This window comes from Cladosporium halotolerans (assembly GCF_011745625.1).
Source record: "Cladosporium halotolerans strain TM138-S3 chromosome Unknown Sca52, whole genome shotgun sequence".
NCBI lineage: Eukaryota > Fungi > Ascomycota > Dothideomycetes > Cladosporiales > Cladosporiaceae > Cladosporium > Cladosporium halotolerans.
In genome coordinates, this window is record NW_027191503.1 from 41,933 (window position 1) to 66,209 (window position 24,277).

Consider the following 24,277-nt stretch of genomic DNA (forward strand, 5'->3'; position numbering starts at 1 on the left):
AGCGGTGTTCTGTTCATCAAGGTACTCTGCACGCAAAAACAGATCTTGGCCTTGTGAGAGGGGTCCGGCGATGAATATCACGAACCTCAAAACGCTGAAAACGACTTTCTGATGGCGTCGCATGCTTGCCTGCAATCAAAAGCCAGTACACGCTGTTCTGGCATCCATGTATCAATCAGCCAACGTTACGATCCTACCTGCAGCGTACCAGGCGGCCAGGCTTGCCATGCATGTCTTTTGGTAGAAGACCTGAATGCTGATCAGATCAAAGAGTGAGAGATCTTTCCCACTTCACTCCTGCTGAGCCTTGGCGCACCTTGATGATAGTTGGTTGACGAGCTTGGAGTTGGAGCCGCATGCAGGGAAGCGAAGGGAAGCTCGAGAAAGCAATCACGTCAAGCCCGAGATACCACGGATGGATTCCGCGCCTATAGATGTTGAATTGGATACCCAACCCTAACCCTACTAGCTCCAAATCCCTTGGCGCGGCATGTTTACAAGTGAGCGCAGGAGGATTCCCACAGTCGCTAGCTGCGCCAATAGCGGCTGGAGATTGACGCCGACCAGACGCAATCTTGCCAGCCGTGGGGCGAACCTGGTGCGGCTGAAGATTGCATATTGCTGCTCAAGACGATGTGCCGGCATATGCTCATGGCTGTCGAGGCGAATGCCTCAGCAGCTCTGTGTCAGCCTTTGTTATTATTCCTAGATGCCCCGTTTTGAATGTTGGTCATGTCTTTTTCGAAGCGAATCAAGAGCGATGGCGCGAGGAGATATATGTTTGACATCTGGCAGCCTCTGCTCCTCTTGATGTTAATGACCATTTTCACGGCCACTTTCTACAGCTACCAGGACCCCTTCGCGAGCAGCAGCGATGACTTCTTCTGCAACGCAGATGGAAACGTTCAGCTGCAGAACTTTGGTATGTACAAGCCATTCTGGGACCCGAACTTGTTCTTCACCATCAACATACCGTACGGCACATTCTCTTTCACGGCCGCCAAGATCATAGATGCCGGCTGGGATCTCGTCGTCGGCCGGGGTGGCCAAATGGTGGCGGCGCTCATGGCCTACCGCATTTTGCGTAGATCTCTGACTCTCATCCTTGAGAACCGACCCACGCCTATCGGAGCCGTCACCGCATTCTGTTGTCAGCAAGTCTCGCTGATATCTGGATGGGAGCTTCTCCGTACGTCGCTCGGGTTTGGAAGGCTGCAGGCAAAGCAGTCATGGCAAGGACGTCGTGCAAGTGGAGTGCGCATAGCAGGACACCTGGTAGTGTTTGCATACGTGCTGTCGTTCGCAACCCTGGCTTCCGTCATGACCGGCTATCAGGCGCGATTGTCGGGCGTCTTTGACTACAACGAAGGCAGTGCTAGCCAGGTGAAGCCGCTTGGCGACGTATACCGGTCAGAACTCATGATCCACGACGGGCGAAGGATCGGGCTGGCGCAGGACGAAATGCGGTTTCGCGGAGCGACGGATTCGATCTCCACCGTGCGAGACATGGTGGCATTTCTGCGCGACTCCGGCAGACGGGATGATCCTTACGGTACTCTGGTTGATTGTGTGTACTATCCTCTCCATTTCGCTGCCAGATCACGATCCTCCGCTGACCACGACCCTGCAGATTTCTATACTTGTGCGGGCCTACAAGATTGGGCCATAAGCAAGGAGTGGTATGGAGGAGTTAGTAACGAGTCAGTGACGGCCGCATGTTTCGATCACCAATGCTCATGCACGCTTCCCGAGACTAGCGGCTCAGAATCGCTAACAGTTCAAAAACGGGTCAGCCTCATGACAAGCAATATAACCCTTAACACGGAGCTGTGGACCATCGGACCGCCACTGCTCAACATTTCTGGCACGATGCGCGTAGGTTTCATGCCTGACTTGGATGCGAATATCTCCAGTGCCGAGTCCTTCTTCAATGGGACCGGGGGCAGGTTCTTCAGTAACGGGTATGTATCAACAGTCGATTGGCGCAGCGTCGGTTCCATCTCCAACTACGGCTACAATGGCTTGGGAGTGGAGGTGGACTTTGTCAAAGACACCGGCCGCTGTATCGCCGACGAAGCATATTCATGGGGATTCTCCTCACTGCTATTGCTGACCTTCTGCTCTTCGACGCTTCTATTTGCGCTCGTGTTGATTCTTCTGCAAACGGACGTCTACTGGAACAGCCACTCGGACCGCGATCCACAGCATTACAGTATCTACAGCGATATCCTCTGGCTTGCCAAAGGGCTTAGCTTTCACCTAGGGACTGATCTGGACTCCTTATCACCGAAGGACCTCGAAAAACGAGTCGAGAACGATAGAATGGGAATAGTCGTGGAAGTGGACGAGTTGCGTCTTTCGAGATACCAGCTTTCGATCACTAAAGTCGGGGCCTCGAGATACAGAGTTTTCTGGTCTCGTATCGCTGGCTTTCGCTTCCCTAGGCTTCACCAATGGCGCCGAATGCTTGACGACTTCAACGAGTGGCGCCAAAGGCCAGCGCCGAGAGCTGAGGCGCATGGATCTGAAGAGGATGTGATGAGAGAGGCTGCTAGAGGAGCAAGGCATGACACTCGCGAAGCGTCGAGTGAACTTTTGGCAGACGAAGAGCTCGTCGTGGGGAACAATTCGCGCAAACAAACGCAAGGCTCTATTGCAACCACGGCCACCGATGCTTTGCAGAGCGAGCGCGGATCGCAAGAGGGGTCGACAAGCGCTGCCTCCGAGTCCGAGCTAGGGCAACGAGCCTCGAACGCGTCGCTCCAAAGCATTGCTCGCCGTCCAATCACACAACGAAGCTCCCAGCATAGTGAAACGACCATGCTCATCAGTAGAGACTCTGGTGATGGGTCACCGCGAACAGATACGCGTGCATGACTTGCAAGGTGGAGGAATAGGTAGAGAATGGTAGAGATTTCATACAGCTACAGCGGTCTGGAAATAATGTGCTGTTGACTTTCATGACAAACGAACAGACTCTGCGATCACTAACTTCATAAATTGCTGGGCGCGGCAGGGCGGCCTTGCTACTTGCTCGTTGGGCCCGTGGGCGTCGCTGCTGGATCAGGGGGTCGGTTTGTGGTCGTGAGATGTCGTGATAAGCGCCCGCCGGCCGTTGAAGATGTCGATAGCATCGAGGCAGACTGTCGCGACAGGGACTTTGTCAATGTTGTCGAGGATTGGTGGAGAGGTTGCAATTGGAAGACAAGTGAATGGCGAAGAATAGGGCATGAATTGGTGGTTTACAGCGCTTGGACGCGAACTTGGAGCTGCTGGCTTTCCATAGCAGATGTTGATTTCCATCTGGCATCATCCAGTTCGAGCGAGAAGATTGGTATGGCGCCCATCATTGCTCAACGTCCAGGTCAGGTCGGAAAGCGGTAAACTGCCACCGCAAGCAAGGCCAGAATTTTGCGAAGGAGGTCGCAGCGCCGCCAGCGATGATTTGTGCGCTCGTCATAGTGATTGGGGATAGGTTGCCAAGCGTAATGCTAGAACGACGTGTGATGGAAACTCCGGTATATAAGCGGCCGTGGTCGGGAAATTGGCATGTGAGAACGGGAGCACAATTGCCTCTGTTCATGAGATTTCTCTCCAATCGTTCCGCTGAAGAGCAACCTTGAGCGGGTAATAGTTTTTCGTAAGGAGAATTTGCGTTTGAAAGGGACAGGAATGGGATGGGGAATGAGTTCATAAAACCCAGCCGTCTCATATCAAGATGCAGACTCTTCCTTTCAAAGGTATGCAAGTACACACACAGCTGCACGTCTGACAACGCTGGAAGCCCGCTCGATCTTTCGTCTTTTTATGAGTCAGCATGTTCATAGCAAACAAGTGATGCAGCCAGTCGGATTGACCAATACCGAGACATGCTCTGTGCATTCGTTTGAGAACAAGGCAAATCCGTATTGTCTACCTAGTGATTGACACACGCAGTTGGGGACTGAGCCCGTAGCACAGAGTCCATGCCTGACGCCAAGTCAAGTCGCTTTGCTATCGGAGCACGTGGCTAGCACGGCAAAGTCCATCTGCCTAGCACATGATATCGCTGGACTATAACCCCGCCAGCCATGCTTAGTGGTGATGCACACGTAAACCTACCTTTGTCACCTTCTAGCAAGCCCCGTCCGAATACGGATGCATTAGTGGATCAGACGCGTCGACAAGAGGAGCCGGCCCTCAGCGACACAGCCACGAAGGTCGACGCAGCGAACGTTGCGTTCAAGGAGACTTCACACTCGCCTCTGCCGTGCGATCCGATCGGCCTGTGGCAGGATAAGTCGGCATAGCAAGGTTAGACGACGCTTGCCCGAGAGCAAATCCCACGTGCTACCCCATAATAACGTGAGGGAAGTGACTGATGCGACGGCCACGCTTGATGTTTAGACGAGCGGTAGGGGTAGGCATGATTACTCGAACGACGCCGAGGAAGCCCACCGCTTCAATAGAATGTTAGCATGTGACAGTCAGCAACAAAAGCCCGGACCACGCCAATTTTTTGCCAAAGAAACCAAATGCAGCGATGCGAACTTGCTCATAAGGCGCTCCGCGGACCAAAATTTAGTTCTTGGAAGCAATCGATATCTGATATTAGTTCTCCCGGGAGGCTGTGCTCACTGCCATGCTTCAAGCGACGCACAATCCAAATCGGGCCGTCGCGGCGCAAGTGGATACGATACGAGCAAGGCTGACAGCAACCAAGAGGAGCAGATATCAGTCGCGTGGTGCTGAAACAGATGGCGTGCAGAAAAGATACTGAGTGGGGTTGCGGTGAAAGTGCAAGATCTGTAGGCGATGTCTCGATGCGCTGCCGAGCATCTCGCACAGCTGCACGGCGGCAATCAATTATAGTAGGCCAGGCAGTCGAGGAGTCTGTGCCCGGCGGTGTTTGTGTGATGAAGCGAGAAAGGCTGGAGCCCAGGAGGCGCGGGCCGCGGTGACAGGCAAGGGTGGGGATATATCAGGCAACGCACTCCCTGCTCGCCGTGGCAGAGAAGCGTTCGCAAAGCCTCAGCAGGACTTCGCTCCGATCTGGGGATGTTTCGCATATATGTTGGCAGGGTCGGGTAGGCAGAGGGCTGACTCTCACGGTGCGGCCAGGCCTGAGGAGCAGGCCAGGGCAGCGCACGGGGCCGCAGTTTCTCGGCAGGAGATGCCGGGGAAGAGGTGGTGCGATGGGGCGTGAGGGCAAGCGGGTGCAAACAATATGTATCCAGCGAGTTGGAATGGGAAGGGCCGAGTAATGGCGTGCGTGGGATCTTCGGATCGCGACAATCTGCCAGCGCTCCCCTGGCCGGAGGCGCCACTACCGTTGATGGGTCGTCGTTAGCGGCCGGCCTCGCGGAGAGCAAATCTCACGGCGGCGGGTCGTCAGGGATGCAGCCGCTGGGCGGCTCTCAGCGATGAACAACCACACGCCCACACGCCCACACACCGGCGCTCGCCGTCGCGGTGGTGCCGCAGCATCTGCACGCGCTGTTAGCATGCGACAGGTGGCGCGATCATGGCGGTTGCCGTACGCGCCATAGGGCGTTCAATGGATGAAACAAAAGTCTCGCGGCGCCGCGCGACAAAGCGGATCAGTGGCTGAGAAGCGTCCGCACGGCCATGGCGCACAGACAGGCTGCGGCAAACTTGGCCCTCCTATACCTGCAACTCGCTTGCCCGCCGACCCATTTGCACCTCGCCTGGCCGTTGATGCGGATACGGCTGGCGCCGGCCGCTCGCGAAGGCCTTGCCGGTAGAGCCAGGCCCCAGCGCGAACTCTCTGTACATCTACTCCCGTGCCTCCCACGCCTCCCTGACGTACTGCAGTGACCATCACAACCTCCCCTCCTCCGCTCCACGCGCCGTCCGCCAGTTCCCTTCTGCTCCGCCCTCTCTTGACCCAGTGTTGGTCTGTGTGCTCAGACAAAATACTGATCCGCCACTCCTTACGCTGCCTCTGACGACTGCGACTCCTGGACCACCGTCGCCCTGTCTCTTAGCATTGTCTGCACGCAAGCGCCTCTGGCCTTCCACTTTCTTTGAGCACCACCACGCACGCGAGTCAGGAATCATGCAACAATGACCATTGTGCGCCGCAATCCCATTGTTCTTTGTCCTTGAGCCGCCCTGGGAGCCGGGAAGAACGCCATTGTCCACCGGCCTTTGACAGACAAAGCCATCGCGTCCAGGCACTACTTTGCTGCCCGCCTTCCCGCACACTGGTTCTGCTCCACGACACTCGTTTAGCGACTGCATATTTCGTCAATTGTGCCTGGAGCACAATATTCACCAAGCCAACAGCTGCAAAGTCCCAGTTTTGCACGTTACACAGCACGACGCACTTCACACAACGCCCATTCACTCTTTGCTTGGCGATACTGCACTCGGAAATCCCTTGCGTTCCTACACTCTTTGTTCGAACCGTTTAGCGTCATCGACCTCGTGCCGGTCACGATGAACCACTTCAATGAGCACATTCACAACCACGCTGGTTTTGGAGCGGCGTCAAATAACCTCCATGCCAGGCATGTACACATGGCGCCCAGATCACCACACCCCGAACCAGTTCCTGGAGAGGGACTCACCGACTTTGGAGATTTCATTAACGCTACCCTGGAGTCCACTGGATACTTCCACGGCCTGAACGGCGTTAACCAGGAACTCAACTACCTCCTCACCAATGCCTTGGTTGTTTCATTCTTTGCCCTCCTGGGCTTGGTTCTTGGATACCGATGGCTACACATGAGCCATTCATATTTAAGGAAGCTCATGGCGATGGGGAGATTTGAGGATCAGAGATACTGGATGTACAACCACCACAAGAAATGGGCGAGCTTTAAGAAGCACGTGCTCTATGCACCGCTAGGAAAAGTGCGACACAACCAGGAGTTCAAGATTCCTCTCATCACAAACGCAGAATCTGGCATGGGAACTCTCCCCTCGAGATTTCACACTGTTCTGCTTGTTGGCTACGTCTTCAGCAACTTTGCCTACTGCATGGCTCTGGACTGGTCCCACCTGGAGAGCTCGGCCGTCCTCGCTGAGCTTCGCGGTCGCACTGGCCAGCTGGCAGCCCTCAACATCATCCCAACAATACTGTTCGCACTCCGCAACAATCCCTTGATCTGGATCACCGGAGTGAGCTACGAGGCCTACAACCTGCTTCACAGATGGTGCGCGCGAATCATGATCCTGGAAGCCGTCCTTCACACCATTGCCTGGGCGGTTAACGTACACCGAGCCAATGGACCTGAGCAAATCGCACTTTCTCTCGCCACCAGCAAGAGTTACGCTTGGGGAATGGTCGGAACTGTGGTCTTCAGTTTCCTCTTCATGACGGCGCCTGCGCCAATTCGCCACGCTTTCTACGAGACGTTCCTCAACGCCCATCGCGTACTGGTTCTGATGGGCCTGATTGGTGTTTACATCCACATCGACGCCGCCAACCTCCCTCAAATGCCTTACATGCAGCTGACCTTCGCTCTTTGGGGCGCGGAATACTTCTGGAGATTGTACAGGATTTTCTACCACAACGTCAGCCGGAAAAAGGGTATCACCAAGGTTAAGGTCGAGGCCTTGCCAGGTGATGCATGCCGTGTGACGTTCGAGCTCCGGAGACCTTGGAAATACACACCAGGCTGCCACGTCCACGCATACCTCCCGACGATCGCTCTCTGGTCCAGCCATCCTTTCTCAGTAGCCTGGGCGGAAGGCCGCACAAGTCAACCAGCGCTTGAGATGGAGCTCGAGAAGCTTCCCTCCAACAACCCAAGCCAGATTCTCGGGGTCAACCGCCGACCTAGCCTCGTGCCACGCGCCTCGATCTACGGCAAGGACGGCGTCCTCAACACAATCAAAGAGAGCTCCATCGGCGCCGGCTCAAGTCAGCCCGGCACGAGCTCCAACGCCTGCATCCCCCGCGAAGCCGACATCACCTCCATCTCCCTCGTCATGCGAAAACGCAACGGCATGACGAAGAAGCTCTTCGACAAAGCCGACGCCCTCCCCTCAAAATCCTTCACAACCTGGGGCGCCATCGAAGGCCCCTACGGCGGGCACGAGACCTTCGCCTCCTACGGCACCGTCATCCTCTTCGCTGGTGGTATTGGCATCACGCACTGCGTCGGCTACGTGCACCACCTCCTCCAACTCTACGCGCAGGGCACATGCGCGACGCAGAAGATCCTGCTCGTATGGTCCGTCACGAACACGGAGTCGCTCGAGTGGGTGCGCACGTGGATGGACCAGATCCTGCGCATGGAGCACCGCCGCGACGTGCTGCGCATCCAGTTGTACGTCACCAAGCCGCGCCACCGCGGCGAGGTCGTCTCCAACACGGGCTCCGTCCAGATGTTCCCCGGCCGCTGCAACCCGAGCACGGTAATGGCGAAGGAGATGCCGGAGCGCATCGGCGCCGTCGGCGTGACGGTCTGCGGGCCGGGCGCGTTCGCGGACGTCGTACGGAAGGCTGTGCGCGAGGTCATTGACGACGGCGCGGTCGATTTCATCGAGGAGGCTTTCACGTATTAGACGCATTTGTCCTTGTTTTGTTTAGTTTTTCTGCCAGAGGTTACATTCCTGGCTGGGTTTGGGAACTCTTTTTTTTCGTCATCACCTTTCTTCGCTCCCGACCTTGTTCGAAAACCTAAGATCTTTCTTCCGCTTCTTCTCCTGTAATGCATAGCGATTGCGCATTCCCTCCCGTTCTTTTAGAGGGAGTTCACAAAGAATCAAAACATATTCCGGACTTCAGCGTTACTTTCCCGCCGCTCTCAACTCTTCCAGCATGATGCTAATGGGACGGTCTTCTACCTCTCAACCTAACACGATAGAGAGCAGTGAAGGTGGGAAGGTTGGATAAAACATGTGGAGATTACATGCTTGCCGTGCTATAAGCAATTTAAGTGGCTTCATTTGCTGTATATACAATCTCATATACACATAAGCAAGGAATGGTGTTCTCGCAAGTGCCGCAGGTGACGTCCGAACACGATCCCGAACAGCTGTTCCTGACCTCATGCGCCGAGAAGTCAAGCATTCCCCCCACCCCCCGCCCGTCGTTCGTCGCTGCATCGTCCCCCGCGTTGATCAAGATCGTCGCGCGAGCGTGGCGCAGCTTCCTCGCAATCCCTCAACGCGTGTCTGTCTCTCCCCCTCTCCCTTTATCTCAATCAGATAACCCCGATCTCGTACCTCGCCCATTATCCACATCACACCACATTGTTCCACACCATCGCAATCAGGCTTCCCCCTTCAATTTCCCCGTCCCAAGGAAACCTCGAAAATATCAAAAAGCATGAACACCCCCGAACCAGACCTGCACACAGCCATCTCGCTCCGCCCGCGCCCCACCTTCTCCCACCGCCGCAGCAACAGCGACGCCGCCCCAGATGTCGAGCTGCAGTCCCTCCCCGGGTACACCGAGGCCAACGATCCGTATAGTCTGCGGCACGGGCTCAAGAACCCGGACGAGCTGGGCGCCCCTACGCGCGCCAACACGTCGCGCAAGCGCTGCTTGCCGGCCGGAGTCGAGCAGAATGCCAAGCAGCGGCAGCTGAAGGCTTTCTACGAGACGCAGAATGAGAACATCGAGAGGCTGCTGAAGCCGGTCGATGACCATGTGCGCGAGGCGAAGGAGAAGATGGAGAGCGAGAGCTTGCAGTATAAGATCGCGGTGCAGGGGTCTTTTATCGTAGGTGTTATGCTCTGATGCCTCCTCGATTCGCCACAGCTATGCCTACCTACCTAGTAGCATGGGGCGAGGTAGTCAAGACTCTCTTCTGACTGATCGAGAGCGCAGGCCAATATCTGCCTCGCGATCCTGCAAGTCTACGGCGCTGTGGCGTCCGGCTCGCTGGCGCTGTTCACGACGATGGCGGACTCGATCTTCGACCCGCTGAGCAACCTGACGCTCATCCTGTGCGCACGCGCCGTCAACCGCGTTGATCCCAGGCGGTTTCCTTCTGGAAAGGCGCGCATCGAGAACGCGGGCAACATCTCTTTCTGCTTCCTCATGATCGCCGTGTCGTTGATCCTAATCGTGATGTCGTGCAGGGAACTAGCTGAGGGCAATGGGGGCAAGTTGACGAATGATTTTCACGTGAGCCCCAAACCCATCCTACCCTATGCAGCCGTCGTCGTCTGAAAGATCTCGACCGCTGACCCAAAGTGCCTCGTAGCTCGCCTCAACAATCGTCGTTGGCATCGCCTTCACAACCAAACTCTGCCTCTTCCTCTACTGCTACGCGCTGCGCAACACGTACAGCCAGATCCGCATCCTGTGGGAGGACCACCGCAACGACCTGTTCATCAATGGGCCCGGTCTGGCCTGCGCCGTGCTCGGCGCCAAAGTGCGCTGGTGGATCGACCCTGTGGCCGCGCTGCTGCTGTCCGCGCTCATCATCGGACTCTGGCTGCGGACGGCCTACGCCGAGTTCCAGCTGCTCATCGGCGTGAGCGCTGACACGAGCATGCTGCAGCACATCACGTATATCTGTAAGCCCTGGTCTCCGCCTTTGCCCTTACCTTCCCATCGATCGTCAACGCAAGACGAACACCCAAACTGACCCATCACTCCCAAAGCAATGACGCACTCCCCCCTAATCCAATCCCTCGACACCGTGCGCGCCTGGCACTCGGGCCCGCGCCTCATCGTCGAAGTCGACATCGTGCTGGACCAGAACCAGACGGTCAAGGAGTCGCACGACTGCGCCGAGGCGCTGCAGATCAAGCTAGAGAGCCTGCCGGACGTCGAGCGCGCGTACGTCCACGTCGATTACGAGACAGACCATGCGCCGGAGCACTTTTGGAAGAAGCAGTTGTAGGATGGCAGGAAGAAGGGAGTGAAGAGGGATGAGAGGGAGAGGTATGTGGGATGTGGGTTCTGGTGGGGACGGGGCTCTGGTGGAGTCGGAGTTGGAGGATTGCGGTTCCAGCGACGGGCCCCCGGCCGTGATCGCTGTTGAACTCAATGTATGTTATCTTACTCGTTTTGGGTGGTTGTTTCAAACTCCAGCAGCTAGCAGCTATCACTACACGACTTCGGACTTGATGGCCCCCAAATACAGCCACAGCTAAGATCACGACGCGAGAACTCATCTGGATCAGCTATCTCATGACTGAAATGATGAAAAGAGCCTATGTCCATAATAAAGCAAATCCAGGAGGCACTTGCAGAGGAACAAGCTCACAGAGAATGCAGAAGAATATATGAAAGACTTGGGAGCTATCAAAATTGACTGGGATCTGTTCAAAGCAGCTTCTTCGACACCATTTGCTGTAGCCTTGCTTGTGGCCAAGATCTGCCACCATGATTCCCAGAGCAATCTATGTGCGCATGACGAACAGCAACACAATTTGTGGCAAAGCTGTCAGCAAACATTCAGCTCGCCCAACATGCAATGACTCCTAGAGTCACACTTACTAAGACAATCAACAAACGCCCACAAGAAGAATGAGCAATGTGTTGAAACCAAACCCCATATGACCGAATCTGATCAGTTCCTTGAGAAAGTGTGGGATCCTCAGCAGGACTCAAGTCCTCCGTCTGGCGCCCCTAGACAGCCCCCAACGCCATGGGGGATGCGAGCGCTGCCTCGGTCTCAAGGAAATGTCAGCAAGGAAACCGCATGAATAGCGAAAGAATGATCAGGAACAAGGAAGACTCACCGCCCCGCACTTCCCGCCGCCGAAGGTGCATCAAGGTCGTGCTCCCTGCGATATTGCTTCAGTACGTCCAGATAGCGCCTCGCTTCGGTGTGCTGCGAGGACAGTAGTTGGATCTTGCGGTCCGCTCGATCGATTAAGCATGTTTTACAGGAGCATGGCCAGGGGGCAATGGTACGATCCATAGCCGAGTTGTATCGAGAGCGAGCGCGAGTCATCGTTTTCCCCTTCCAAGCCGTGCAATTACATTTGTGCCGGATATCTTCGGTGATGAACTCGATGTTATCTAGCACTGGATCGAGAATGTTGCGGTGGGTATTAATTCCGACATGTCGACGTTCAAGTCGAGAGGCAATAGCTTGAACACAGGAGGGTCTGATGCAGTATCTTAACCTGGATCTGCAGTGATTCCTTCGGCACGCTGGCGTTGCATCCACGTTTTGAGCGCTCCGTGCCATGTTGGGTGGCAGCCAACGAGGTTTGGTGGGTAGTCGAGCGAGGCTGATGCCGACATGTTCAAGGCGCTTTTGTATTCTGATTACTACCCGCATTGTCTGTCACTGACATCCGGCGCGATGTCTTCGCGGATTCACTGTCCAGCTGTGTTGTTGGCCAGCAGGGAACATGTCTTGTTTCACCAAGTCCGCTGACGAGGACGCAACCACTGTGGGTTTGTGACCCCTTCTCCGCCAGGACCAAATGCGTAGGACTGACAAACACATTGCCATCGATGTAGTACCACGAGCTACATTCAGTGGGAACTGTGTTGCATCGCGTCATCGTATACTCTTCTTCTCACGGTTTACCGAGCCATTTAACGGCGTAGAAAGCAGTGAATTTGCAGATGGAGGAAACCGTGAATTTAGCATGAGATATCCATGCCGCGATCAGATGACATGCATTCTCTTCTGTCGACATCGCGAACGCGGAAGCCATTACCACATGGTTGTTTCTTCATCTCGTCAAATTCATCAACAACGCTTGGCCTCGATGCTTCGTTCCTCGACCCATGTCTGCCAAAAGTGTAGTCACATTGTTACGCAAGGTTATCGGCAGCGGGAGCGGCAGCGGCCCGCTCGCGCCCTGACGTCGACCGACTTCGACCTTCCGGCTCGCGCACGCAAGCGCAAGCAACACCGTTCGCCGGCGCAAGCATGTGATTTGGCTCCCACCACCCACCCAGTCGCACTACAAAGAGCGCCTGGATACTTCCTGCATATTGCGTGTCGCCCACGCTCAATCAATGCTGCATACACGTATCCGCCTCTCGCCCTGCGTTTTGCGAAGACGTGGGGCTGTCGGCGTTCGCGATCATCCAGCCGCGACTACGCGCTCGCTATCGTGATATCCCATCGCATTCACTCCAAGCTTCGTGCTCGAAGAGGTATGGCCACCTCACGTGCGCGAACTTTAATGTGCGCTCTTACTGACGGCCAAATGGAGTTACAGTCTCGAGCGCATTGTCTTAACTCCTCCATTCATTCACCCGCCCAACTGCAACCTGCCCACTGCTCGACCGGCGCATTGTCATACTTGCATCGCATCCAATCAAGGCTCGCAGATTCGTCTGCTTAAACACCATCGTCGACTTTACTATCTATCCGTTTCCGATACATCAACAAGACACGACTGCGCGCACACTGTATGCCAGAGATGCCTCCGGCAGGCGCATCGCATCCGACCGGCGACAATGCGCTCCCACCTTCACACGCAAAGCTTAGCCCTGAAGAACGCTCCGAGCTTGAAAAACTAGATACCGCGGTCGGGCGCATGAAATCGTATACACGACCGGACCCCTACTTGGTTTCCGTTTCGCAGGACAGACAAAGCCAGTATCAATACCAGTACAGGTCTCAGCAATGGCAGTGGCTCCACAACGCGCCCTTCACGCCGGAGGAAGGAGAGGGTATACAGTACCAAACATTCACGTACGAGGAGCCTGGAACAAACTTACTGTCGCGCCACGCGCATCATTACCCGGAAGAACGACCAAGGACTGCGGACAGCACGCGCAATGGCACGGGCTCGAATACTCCAGCCCAAGGTCCAAAGAAGGTCATATCGTTCGGTGCGTACAAGAAGCAGAAGACAGGCGAAACGCCAACAAGGGAGAACGCGGGGAGTCAAGACGCAGACAAAGCAGGCAAGCAACCTGCAGTCAAGGGTCCAGCAGAAAGAATCAAGGCAATGGAGGCTGAAAGCGCGGATATGATCAAAGCTGTTGAGGAAGATGAGAAAGTCGAATCGATTCGCAAATCACAAAGTGAAAAGTTGTCAGTCGGAAAGGAGCAGCCCTCGTCAAAGCAGGCCGAGTTGAAGCGCAAGAGAGAAGAAGCTCCCGCAGTCAAGGACAAAGGACCCGAAGTCAACGGCCACCTCTCTTCTTCACCCTCAAAGAGGACTAGGACCGAGCCATCTCATTCTTTGGACAAGGAGGCGAAGAGACCTCGTTCGCCATTGCGTATGCCCGTGAAGAAGCAATCCCCTCCAAATGCTGAGGAAAAGGAAGCTTATATGCCACCGAAATTGTCGCCACTTCACGACCAGAGTCAAAGCGCGGATACCTTTCAGCTTCCGCCACGCTTGTCTCCAGACTTACCCGACGACTTCCACCTACCACCCCGCATATCGCCAGATCTTCCAGCAAACATCAGAGCTACACTCGATCGGGACAGGCGCAAGGTCGGGCGCAAGGAAGAGCACATTTCAATCCCAAGCAAGGAAGATGGACACGTACAGAGAAAGGAAGATGAACCATCAGACGGAGGGAAGAACCATCCCCCGCGCAGCAACCCTCCACCTAGGCCGAGGTCTCCCAAACCGACTGGCGATCAAGTAGCGTCAAATGCGACGGACGACTCGAGAGCGACGCAAGTCCGGATCGAAGAGCGTCGCCCACGCGAAGGCGTAGAGAGGGCGTCCTTAGTGGCAAAGATCAAGTTCAAGAAGGCAAGGAAAGAAGACGTACAGCGAATCCTTAAGCTACCGGCAAATCCCAACAAATCTTTAGCATCGCCACCATCTGCGCCGTCGTCACCTGAAAGAATTGATGCGGTCAATCCCGACGACAGAAAAGGTTCCAAGGTGGTTGAAAAACCAGATTCAACGAGACGATCCGGTAAGGGAGTGGCTCAAAAGATTGGGCCAGCCTCGAAGAAGCCGCAGTCGATGCAAAACGATCCTGATATTATGTCAACGGCAGAAGCAAATGCAGATTCCTCGAAAGCTCCAGACGCAGTCTCAAAGAAGAGGAGAGCAGACGATTTCGCGCAGGAATCGCCGCCCAAGAAAAGGCAGGCCAGTAGTGCTGGCTCGGAACATGCAGCGAAGAAGAAGACAGCCAGTTCTCTGGACAGTAAGAGACTTCCAAGTACTCCTTCGGGACGCGAGATCGCTTCCCAAGCCCTGTCTTCTGGTAAGAAGGGCCAACTAGTCAGTCCTGTTGCCAGCAGAGACCGCACGCATACAAGACGCGACACTTCCGCCGACATCCAAAGCGAAACTCCCTCCGCGCAGCCACACAACACTACAGACCATCTTCCAACATCACAGGCAAACGGCACGATCTCCGCGGCGCCCACCAATCGCGCGTCTAGCGGCAAGACCGCCACGCCACAGGAATGGGAAGCAGAACAAAAACGCCTCGAGAAGATCGGTCGCGAAATTAAGCATGCCGCCACCGCCCTCCTCAACGACAATCCCAACACGGCAGCCCGCGAGGCCGCCGCCGCAAAGTTCGTCGAGTCTCTCATCTGCTACCTCGTGGCTTTCACCTGCTCCGACCGCGCCGCTGAGGCCGCCGGCAACAAACCCGCCCTGACCCCCTGGCGCACCCTGACGCCATTCTACCAGTTCGTCGCTCGCACCACGGCTTCCGTCCCTGTCCTGTCCGGCCTCGCGTCGAGCCTCGCCGTCGCTTTCCACGCCCACATCCTCTATATCGTCAGCCAGATGACCGATGGAGGACCTAGCCGCGACTCACTGCTGAACTTCCACGCCGGCATGCTCAGAGCTGCAAAGAACGCAGACGAGAATCTGGACTTCGACGTTCTCACCGAAAGCTTCCCGCAAAGCTGGAGGAGCCGCGCGAAGACTTCTTCTGCTGCGTGCGTCGACGAGCCTAGTGAGCCGAATAAGCTGCTTAATGGCGGGTATAGACTGCCTTTCGGCATGCAGACGAATCCACTGCTGGCTGCAAGGGCGGCGTGGGCGGTGCTCAGGGAGTGGGTTGCGAACGAGGGTTTGGAGTATGAGTTTAAGATTGGGACGTGAGAGCCGCGATGACGGAGTTGCTTTTGCGTAGGGAGGCTTTTACTGTTTGTGGCATTTCCTTTCTCTTTCTCTGTTTGCTGTGTTTATCGGAGGGCGTACACGGCTAATGATACCCACAAGTGCTGCGGTTTTTGTTGTTACGATTTGCGCAGATGGCTTTCCGGAATTTTGCACGGAGGGAGTTTATACACGGCATGTGATGATTGCGTGGGATCTGGCATAGAGAGCTGGCGGTTTCCGCGGCTTGTACCTGAAACTCAATAGCTAGCTTTGATGATGGTCGGCAGATGCGATGTGCAGTAGCTTGGTTCTGAAGAATTAGAGCACCGAAGAAGACTCGTCACCTAGCTTTTCAATTTGCTCGCAACAGCAGCGCGCACTGCCAACAAATCAACAGTCACACCCGCCCCTGCCGCACCTACAGTTGCTTCTCATGCATCATCACTATCCTCGCCTCGATCGTCCCAACACCACCTCCCAATCCGCTCCCCAATACACGCTTGCAAAAACTCCACCCCACGCTCGTCCTCCCGCCACGCAAGCTGCGTTGGCCGCTTGACCACCTCCTTCGGCAGAGGGAGCGTCCTCACTTCCCTCCCCGTCCGCAGACTAAGCACGCGTATCTCGTCTCGCGCGCCGTTTTTCGCGCTGACAGCGACGAGATCCCGCTTGCTGACATCGAAGACCAGCTGCGGCCCCTCGTGCGTGAGCGGGAAGTGTAACAGTGGTTTCGAGGACTTCGAGGTCGAGCTGCGCGTGTCGTGTAGCGACAAGCCGTAGTTCGTCGACACGAGCAGTTGCGTCCCACTGCTCGAGGGCACGGTCTGCACGCCCGTGATGGTGTGGGGGCTGCTGAAGCGAGGCGTGGAGCCCTGCGCGCACGTGTCCCAGAGCAGGACGGTTTTGGAGGCGCCGGCGGCGATGGTGGTGGGGTTTAGCCACGAGAGCGAGCGGGAGTCGGCGGAGCGCTTGAGGGTTGAGAGAACGTCGCCGGACAAGGAAATGTGACGGACAGCGTCGGAAGCGGAGATAGCGGCTGTGCTGCCTGTGGGAGCGATGGCGCTGTCCCAGAGGGTGGTTTCTTCCGTGCCGAGGGAGAGGAAGACGGGGGGTTGCGGGACGAGGTCGTCGTGCCGGAGCGAGCTGATGTACGCGTTTTGGAGGCCGCTGCCGGCGCAGACAAGGATTTTTTGGGGGTCGTTGGCGGGCCATACGGAGGTTGACATCACTCGATCTGAAAATGCCGCTATGAGGGATGTTGGATCGACCGCCGGTTGGGGTTGTTTTGGGGCGGGACGTCGCGTACGCGAGCTGTGGCTTATGTCGCCAGGACAGGTGAAGACACACGTGGCATCTCCCGAGATCGATGCGTTCGTCACAATCTGCGTCAAAAGTGTCTGTTTTGAGGATGGAATCGCGTGGGCTGACAGCACGGTGCTTTGAGCAGAATGGAGATGCTCATACCGAAGCTGCGAGATAAAAGCTTCGTCTGCGTGAATTAAATCACTGGCATGCGACCTCACACCCACCTCGCGATGGAGCCCGAGGCCAGCATACTGCGGAAGAGCAAGAAGCCTCGATCGTTTGATCGTCTGGGCCTGTCGTTTCTTGTCGGCTCGCTGTTCGACCTTGCGTTTCTTCGCCGCCTGTCGTTCGTGGCGGACGTTTGATTTGGTGTATTTAGCTCCAGTGAACTGAGCAGAGTGGTTTGCAGTGATCTTGAAGTACTTTCTCTTCTCTTCGTCTAGGATGCGTTGGTTAGATCGAACCATTCACAATCTCACTGCAGGAGTCCTTCTTACCGAAATAATAGCCTGGGATGTTTCCCAAATTCATCCTGCCGCTATAGGAAGTCTGTAGCAGAGCGCAATGCAGCCTACACGCATGGTCGAGTTTTGCTTGCGTCGTGATTGTTGCAAGAGCCTTGAGCAACTGCAGCCATACCCGTTCTGAAGACTTGGAGAAGTCTTGAGATGCAGGCTGCCACGCTAGCAGCACCCGGCACGCCGGAGCCACATCCTTGCTGCAGGGAAAGCTTGGCTCTGTCCCCGCGAAGCGAAGCGTGATGTCAGCCTCGGTCAGAAAGTGGCGGTCCTGCATCATCAGAGCGTCCGAATACCCCGATACATAACAAACATCATTTTCTACCAGCGACAACTCCCGTTTCCTTGTTATTGTAAAAGTACCGAAATCTTCATGATACCCACTTTGCGAGGCAGACCGCAAGCGTTTCGCAACCGAGTCGCCCAAATGGCGAGCCATCTCAGTACAAGCACCAATGGTGCTTCTAATGCATCATCAAAACGATTCAATATCCGAGACTTGCCGAAGAGCAATAACTTCACACAGAAACTCCCACCGGACGAGCAGTACCGAACTCCTACAGCATCACACAACGAAGAAAGGAAGAAGCTTGGCCCGCGGCTGGTCAAAAACGCAGCATACACATTTGTCCGTCCGGACCCGTTCGAGGAGACGGAATTGGTGGGTGTTTCGCAGACGGCGCTGAAAGATCTGGGTATAGACCCAGAATCGACGAAGGAGAAAGATTTCAAGGATGCGGTGTCGGGCAATAAGATCATCACGTTCGATGGCGAGCCAAAGGACAGCGACATCTACCCTTGGGCCCAGTGCTACGGCGGTTATCAGTTCGGGTCGTGGGCGGGACAGCTGGGCGATGGCCGCGCAATCTCTCTTTTCGAAACAACGAACCCAAACTCCGGCGAACGGTACGAGCTGCAGCTGAAGGGCGCAGGCAAGACTCCTTACTCGCGCTTCGCCGACGGGCGAGCAGTCGTGCGAAGCAGCATAAGGGAATTCGTCGTCAGTGAGGCCTTGAACGCCCTCAGAATCCCAACCACTCGAGCCCTCAGCCTAGTCCTCGCGCCCGAGGCGCGAGTCCGTCGCGAGCGCATGGAACCCGGCGCTATTGTTGCGCGGTTCGCGCAAACCTGGCTTCGCCTCGGCACCTTCGACCTCGCACGCTCCCGCGGCGATAGAGTACTCATTCGGCAGCTCGCAGACTACACGGCCGAAGACGTCTTCGGGGGCTGGTCCAACCTGCCCTCCAAGCTGGCTTCCACGGAAGGGAAAGACTTACTGGAACCTTCTCGCGGCGCCTCCAAAGAAGACCTTGAAGGCGAGGGCGAAACGCAAGAAAACCGCTACACCCGCCTCTACCGCGAGATCGCGCGGCGCAACGCCAAAATGGTAGCACACTGGCAGGCTTACGCTTTCACCAATGGCGTCCTAAACACGGACAACACATCGGTCTACGGGCTTTCGATCGACTTCGGCCCCTTTGCCTTCCTCGACAATTTCGACCCCAACTACACCCCAAACCACGACGACCACATGCTGCGCTACTCCTACAAGAACCAGCCCAGCATCATCTGGTGGAATCTGGTGCGGCTCGGCGAGGCGCTGGGCGAGCTGATCGGTTCTGGCGCGCGGTGCGACGAAACAGAGTTCGTCGAGCAGGGCGTTCGCGAGAACTGGTCAGACGAGCTGATCAAGCGCGCTGAGACGCTGATCGGTCAGACGGGCGACGAGTATCGCTTGATTTTCATGGCGGAGTACAAGCGGCTGATGACGGCGCGGCTGGGCTTGAAGAGCTTCAAGGAGTCGGATTTCGGCGAGCTCTACTCGGAGTTGCTCGACTCGCTCGAGGCGCTCGAGTTGGATTTCAACCACGCTTTCCGACGGCTGAGCTATATCAAGACGGAGGAGATCGACTCGGACGAGAAGCGCAAAGACATCGCAGGCCGCTTCTTCCACACCGAAGGCCTCACCAGCCTCGCGGGCAGCGAAGCCGATGCGCGCGAAAGGCTCGCTGCTTGGCTGGAGAAGTACCGCTCGCGGGTTGTGGAAGATTGGGGAGAGGCGTCTGAGGCGTCTGAGGAGCGGTTGCGTGCGATGAGGGCTGTGAACCCGAAATTTGTGCCGAGGTCCTGGATTCTGGACGAGGTCATTGAGCGGGTTGAGAAGAAGGGTGAGAGGGAGATTCTTGACCGTGTCATGAACATGGCGCTGAACCCGTTCGAAGAGGAGTGGGGAGGCGATCGCGAAGAGGAGGAGAGGTTCTGTGGTGATGTGCCGAGGTATCAGCGGGCGATGCAGTGTTCTTGTAGTTCGTGAGGTAGTGAGAGGCAAGGAGGAGGAAGTTTATGGCAAACCCAGGTAGAGAGCTCGCATGCACATACATACGTGGCACATGTTTTTTTGATGGCCAGGCTACCTGTGGGATAAAAATCAACACACATGAGTAATGCAATGTATTTCCAGATGCATAGGAGCACAGGTCAGTGAAATCTGGGCATCCCAACCGAAGTCCCCTATTCTCACCTTCCTATCTGACGTGATCGCCCCTGATGATTAAATCCTAGCTAAATTCCTCGGGGATTAGGCTGAGTCTGGCTCAGGTGTGACGATCGATGGGAGTTCGAAAGCAGACTTCGCGATTGCAAACTAAGCCATAAGAAATCGATACAACCAGGCACATGCCTGTTCCCAGCTCTTATTGATCTCCTGTCAATGATGTTCAGATCTTCGTTTCTCATGCTTGCTTCTTGGCTTCTGAGCACCCTGTCGCTGGATCTTGATTCATAATTCTGTGCGATGGGACCTGATCTTACAACCTTAGACAGGAGTCTAGCGGTCTCTGTAAAAAAGGAATACGCTCATCCGGCCAGGTTCGTACATATCGCCGCGACTAGCCCTCATCCGGTGACACTACGTCTGCGTCGTATGCTAGTCTGCACTATCAGGTCAAGGACCTCAAAGCAGGTTTCAGATATCGAGCGGCGGTAATCCTGTGACACGCGTGAAAGCCACGTTCCTGGAACGCGGAAAGGCGGGCCTACTGTACTCTCCACGCCGCTTTTCCGAATCAATTTCTCCACTCGCCATCGTTGCATTTTAGTGCGCATTCAGGTCATTTGGTTTGCATATGAGCATGAACGCCAAGATGGAGCATGAGCGAGGCCAATCTAAGTGGAGAAGCCCTCGTTCAACCATCAGCCGAAGAGGAAGCAGATGAAGAGATGCTTATTGGCTATTCACCCGCCGTCTTGGGCCACCTAATCTATCTAAGCGCCAGTCAAGTCATGTCACATATCCCACTTTTCCCATAAGCTCTGGTTGCTCCGTACAACAGCGCCCACTCTATGAGTGTCCCCTTCTTCCGTCTTGCTATTTTTCAAGTGGCATTATGAATAGTGCGCAAATGAGCCATCACTCTTATAACAATACGAGCATCAGTGGAGATGCGCGAGCTCACTTGGGAAACGTCTTCAACTTCTCGTCGGCAGATTCTGAAGAACAAGACATGCTCGATTGGTTAACAACACTCAACCCTTCTGCTAGCCATGATCATGCTTGCAAGCAATACCAAGAGGGCACGCTCCGCTGGATTTTTGACCATGCTACGTTTCGGAATTGGCGCGATCGACCAAACACCTTGTTGCCTCAAGCTCTTTGGTGCAGAGGGGGCATAGGAACTGGAAAGACCACCCTGGTAGCGCGAATCTTGAACCACCTCCAAGAAAGAGGCAAGCCAAGAGGGACCTTGGCTGTGGTGTACTGTCAATACTCCAAACGAGATATTCTGACTGTTGAGACTGTCATGGGCTCTATTTTAGCTCAGCTGTACCAGCACAGTGAGGGAGGTTTTGGGATACCCGCACACATCAAGGCAGCATACAAATCCCAACCTCGATTCTGGAGAAGGAGTCCGACTCTAGAGCAGCTTAAAACCTGGTTTCGTCTGAGGCTGGAAGATGAAAATGCTGTGTTTGTGCTGGTGGATGCAGTTGATGAACTCACTCCCAAGCTTCGAAGAAAACTGCTTCACTCGATGCAATCGACGTCTCGACTGAAGCTCCTAGTTACGAGTCGAGATGCACCAGAAATGGAAACGGACGTGTTTGAAAAGCAAGAGGTAGAGATCCGAGCTCACGAGACTGATCTCCAGATCTTGGTGAAAAGCAAACTCCGCGAGGAGGGCACAGAAGCATTGAGACGGCTTATACTAAGCAAACCTGGAAATGATCTGTCTTTCTCGACCGATGAAGAACAGATTGTATCTAAAGTCACTCAATTGGCTCAGGAAATGTGCGCTCAGTACCACCATGGCTTTTCGTAAGTATGGTAACAGCTAACATATATAGGTTTTTGCATGCGGCGCTGAACTTGGATCGTGTGCTGGAGTGCCAGAGACTGGAAGATGTCGGCCATTCGTTGAACCATCTCCATATCAAATTGGATTCATATTACGACAAGGCCTGGGAAAGAGCAACCGACGACCAAACCCAGCTGAGATGTCAACGCGCAAAGCTTATCCTGATGTGGGCAACTCTTGCTAAGCAGCCGCTCACAGTAGCGGCGCTGAGAGAAGCGATCCGAGCTTCCGGAGGTGGAGTGAAGGATGAAGTCCTTGCTGAAGAAGAAATTGAATCATATTGTGCAGGGCTTATCCGCGTGGAGCCACTGCCATTGCGACGATGCTCGTCCAAGAAAGTCGAAACAGTATCTGGAAGCGTAGATGGCGGAACTTCAAGCAACTCTGTGATTGCATTCCGTCATGTGAGTGCTCACCACTATTTCGAAAGGATGCAAGATACACACTTTCCTTCCTCAAGCAAGGCGATCGTGGCCGCATGCTTGTTGCACTCTAGTCCAGCCGAAGCACTCTCTGCACTACCAATGTGCCACATCCTAAGCACTGAGTAAAGCACCCCTAGGTTAAGCATTTCTCAGTCAAATCAAATGACTAATGTGAAGCAGTATACCGTTGCTGGTTGCTCTCCTTTTTGTTTTCAGTATTCTTCGGACAATACTGGACTTACTGATTGTCACGCTCGGGATCTGGCTTTTTTACTGGACACCACGCAGGTACTGTCAAGATGTTCTTCTCTCGTTCTCTCCGGCACCAGCCGCCCTGACGTTCTCTGGGTACATACACATCTTTTTGCGCAGGCACGTGGCTGCGGCCCCTCTGTCTTCGAAAGTACAGACGCTGGGTAAGATCATCAAAAGTCCATCGTTTTACGGGTACATGTTGCTGAGCGAGCTGCTTATATTGGCAATGATGTGTGAAGAAAAGTCTTTAGGGAGTAGCTTCCTGAGATTGCGGATCGTAACTCTGACTTTGTTCGCCTTATGGGTGTCAACCAGGCCTATCTGGATAGTGAATGTTAGGTGGATGAGATGGGCGGATGGCGAGATATATGGCCATCTGTATCTAAAACATTGGATGTTTCCTAGCGTCATAATGTCCATTATTGGGCTGTATATTTATCCGGAAACTCTAACCCTCAGCTTGGTCCCTGCATTGTTTGTTGCGATAGCATTGGAATTGCCCCGGTGGTGCGGACGTAGAGCTGAGAACACATAAAAAGACCACTCATATACTCATAATTTTATCGTTTTCGTTGGCTTTGAAACGACAACACAACTATAGAGGTATATCATAAGTCTCAGATATAGAAGATATTCCAGGCCTCAATCAGTGTATATCTTCAAGCTGAGAGCCTTTTAGTTTTCAAGACACGATATACCAATTTTCGGAAACATAACGCAGCCTCCCTGCCTCAAGCTCACCGCTTTCGGCATCATCCGCAATCCTCTCACATATCCATGTCCAATTCGGCCCTCGACCAATTCTTTTCCGATGCGAACACCGCGTGTAGATCGTATGAGTACGAAGACGCTCAATCGACGCTGATGACTTCGGACGACATCGCTATCATCGGACCTAGAATCGAGTCTCCGATCGCATATCGACTCCCTCAATTCCGCCTTTCTCAGGATTCTAGTCGACCCGGATCATTGACTTTGCACTGCGATATCTCGATCAGACAGACATCTCCCCGTCGAACATCATCATCTCCCACGAGCGATCAAACCAGGATTCAACTTGCCTGCTCCTCTCGGAAAATGGACGAACCGATGATGTACAGGCCTCCGTGCAGACATGCTCGGATGTCAGGTCTGCTGTTGTTCCCTTGACGACGATCGAGATGGGATGTGGTGATTATGAGAGCCAGCTTAGCACAAGCTATCCAGACTCGGGTGGAGTCTTGAGGATATCGGTGCGTAATCGTTATTAAAGTAATGATGAGGAGACATCACCTCTTTTGGTCTTGGGAATTGATCCACAACGATTGGAAACCAAATTGAGAGGTCGCCACTCGTCAAAGCCTCAGTCCGTTTTCTTTCCCAGATTGAGGTTCGACAGTAAAGGAATGAAATACAAGGCACGATCCATCAGGATACGTCGCCATAAGGCAGCGGCAAGGACCAAGATTCTACGTCAGAAAGCCGAGGTTTACATAGAAAATCAATGCTACCAAAT

General features: G+C 54.7%; 7 protein-coding genes across 7 annotated transcripts; 6 read left to right on the top strand and 1 right to left on the bottom strand.

Moving 5' to 3' along the window:
• Nucleotides 1-557: 557 nt before the first annotated feature.
• WHR41_08894 (uncharacterized protein) lies at nt 558-2,877 on the top strand (the record flags this gene model as incomplete). Its single annotated transcript, XM_069377498.1, has 3 exons — nt 558-1,567; nt 1,631-1,700; nt 1,794-2,877. The coding sequence occupies exons 1-3, from the start codon at nt 724-726 to the stop codon at nt 2,875-2,877; spliced, it is 1,998 nt and encodes a 665-aa protein (XP_069225499.1). The 5' UTR covers nt 558-723.
• A 3,564-nt stretch (nt 2,878-6,441) lies between these two features.
• Nucleotides 6,442-8,517, top strand: WHR41_08895 (uncharacterized protein; the record flags this gene model as incomplete). Its single annotated transcript, XM_069377499.1, has 1 exon — nt 6,442-8,517. The coding sequence occupies one exon, from the start codon at nt 6,442-6,444 to the stop codon at nt 8,515-8,517; it is 2,076 nt and encodes a 691-aa protein (XP_069225498.1).
• Nucleotides 8,518-9,112: 595 nt separating this feature from the next.
• Nucleotides 9,113-11,318, top strand: WHR41_08896 (uncharacterized protein). The gene is made up of 4 exons (XM_069377500.1): nt 9,113-9,679; nt 9,788-10,087; nt 10,167-10,482; nt 10,570-11,318. Exons 1-4 carry the CDS (start codon nt 9,284-9,286, stop codon nt 10,809-10,811), a joined length of 1,254 nt encoding a protein of 417 aa, XP_069225501.1. The 5' UTR covers nt 9,113-9,283; the 3' UTR covers nt 10,812-11,318.
• Nucleotides 11,319-13,296: 1,978 nt separating this feature from the next.
• On the top strand, nt 13,297-15,924 carry WHR41_08897 (uncharacterized protein; the record flags this gene model as incomplete). Its single annotated transcript, XM_069377501.1, has 1 exon — nt 13,297-15,924. The coding sequence occupies one exon, from the start codon at nt 13,297-13,299 to the stop codon at nt 15,922-15,924; it is 2,628 nt and encodes an 875-aa protein (XP_069225500.1).
• Nucleotides 15,925-16,137: 213 nt separating this feature from the next.
• On the bottom strand, nt 16,138-17,877 carry WHR41_08898 (uncharacterized protein). Its single transcript, XM_069377502.1, has 2 exons — nt 17,727-17,877; nt 16,138-17,668 (listed from the first exon to the last, which is right to left on the bottom strand). The coding sequence occupies exons 1-2, from the start codon at nt 17,758-17,760 to the stop codon at nt 16,356-16,358; spliced, it is 1,347 nt and encodes a 448-aa protein (XP_069225493.1). The 5' UTR covers nt 17,761-17,877; the 3' UTR covers nt 16,138-16,355.
• A 297-nt stretch (nt 17,878-18,174) lies between these two features.
• Nucleotides 18,175-20,061, top strand: WHR41_08899 (uncharacterized protein; the record flags this gene model as incomplete). The annotated part of the gene is made up of 1 exon (XM_069377503.1): nt 18,175-20,061. One exon carries the CDS (start codon nt 18,175-18,177, stop codon nt 20,059-20,061), a length of 1,887 nt encoding a protein of 628 aa, XP_069225492.1.
• A 1,072-nt stretch (nt 20,062-21,133) lies between these two features.
• WHR41_08900 (uncharacterized protein) lies at nt 21,134-22,653 on the top strand (the record flags this gene model as incomplete). The annotated part of the gene is made up of 2 exons (XM_069377504.1): nt 21,134-22,035; nt 22,092-22,653. 2 exons carry the CDS (start codon nt 21,134-21,136, stop codon nt 22,651-22,653), a joined length of 1,464 nt encoding a protein of 487 aa, XP_069225470.1.
• Nucleotides 22,654-24,277: the final 1,624 nt, after the last annotated feature.

Bases quoted from the DNA above. Each gene is read 5' to 3' on its own strand.
- WHR41_08898 (XM_069377502.1), bottom strand. From the start codon at position 17,760: ATGAATTTGGGAAACATCCCAGGCTATTATTTCG. The intron at 17,669-17,726 runs GTAAGAAGGACT...AACGCATCCTAG, and splicing joins CATCCCAGGCTATTATTTCG to ACGAAGAGAAGAGAAAGTAC.
- WHR41_08896 (XM_069377500.1), top strand. From the start codon at position 9,284: ATGAACACCCCCGAACCAGACCTGCACACAGCCATCTCGCTCCGCCCG. The intron at 10,088-10,166 runs GTGAGCCCCAAA...AGTGCCTCGTAG, and splicing joins AGTTGACGAATGATTTTCAC to CTCGCCTCAACAATCGTCGT. The intron at 10,483-10,569 runs GTAAGCCCTGGT...TCACTCCCAAAG, and splicing joins GCAGCACATCACGTATATCT to CAATGACGCACTCCCCCCTA.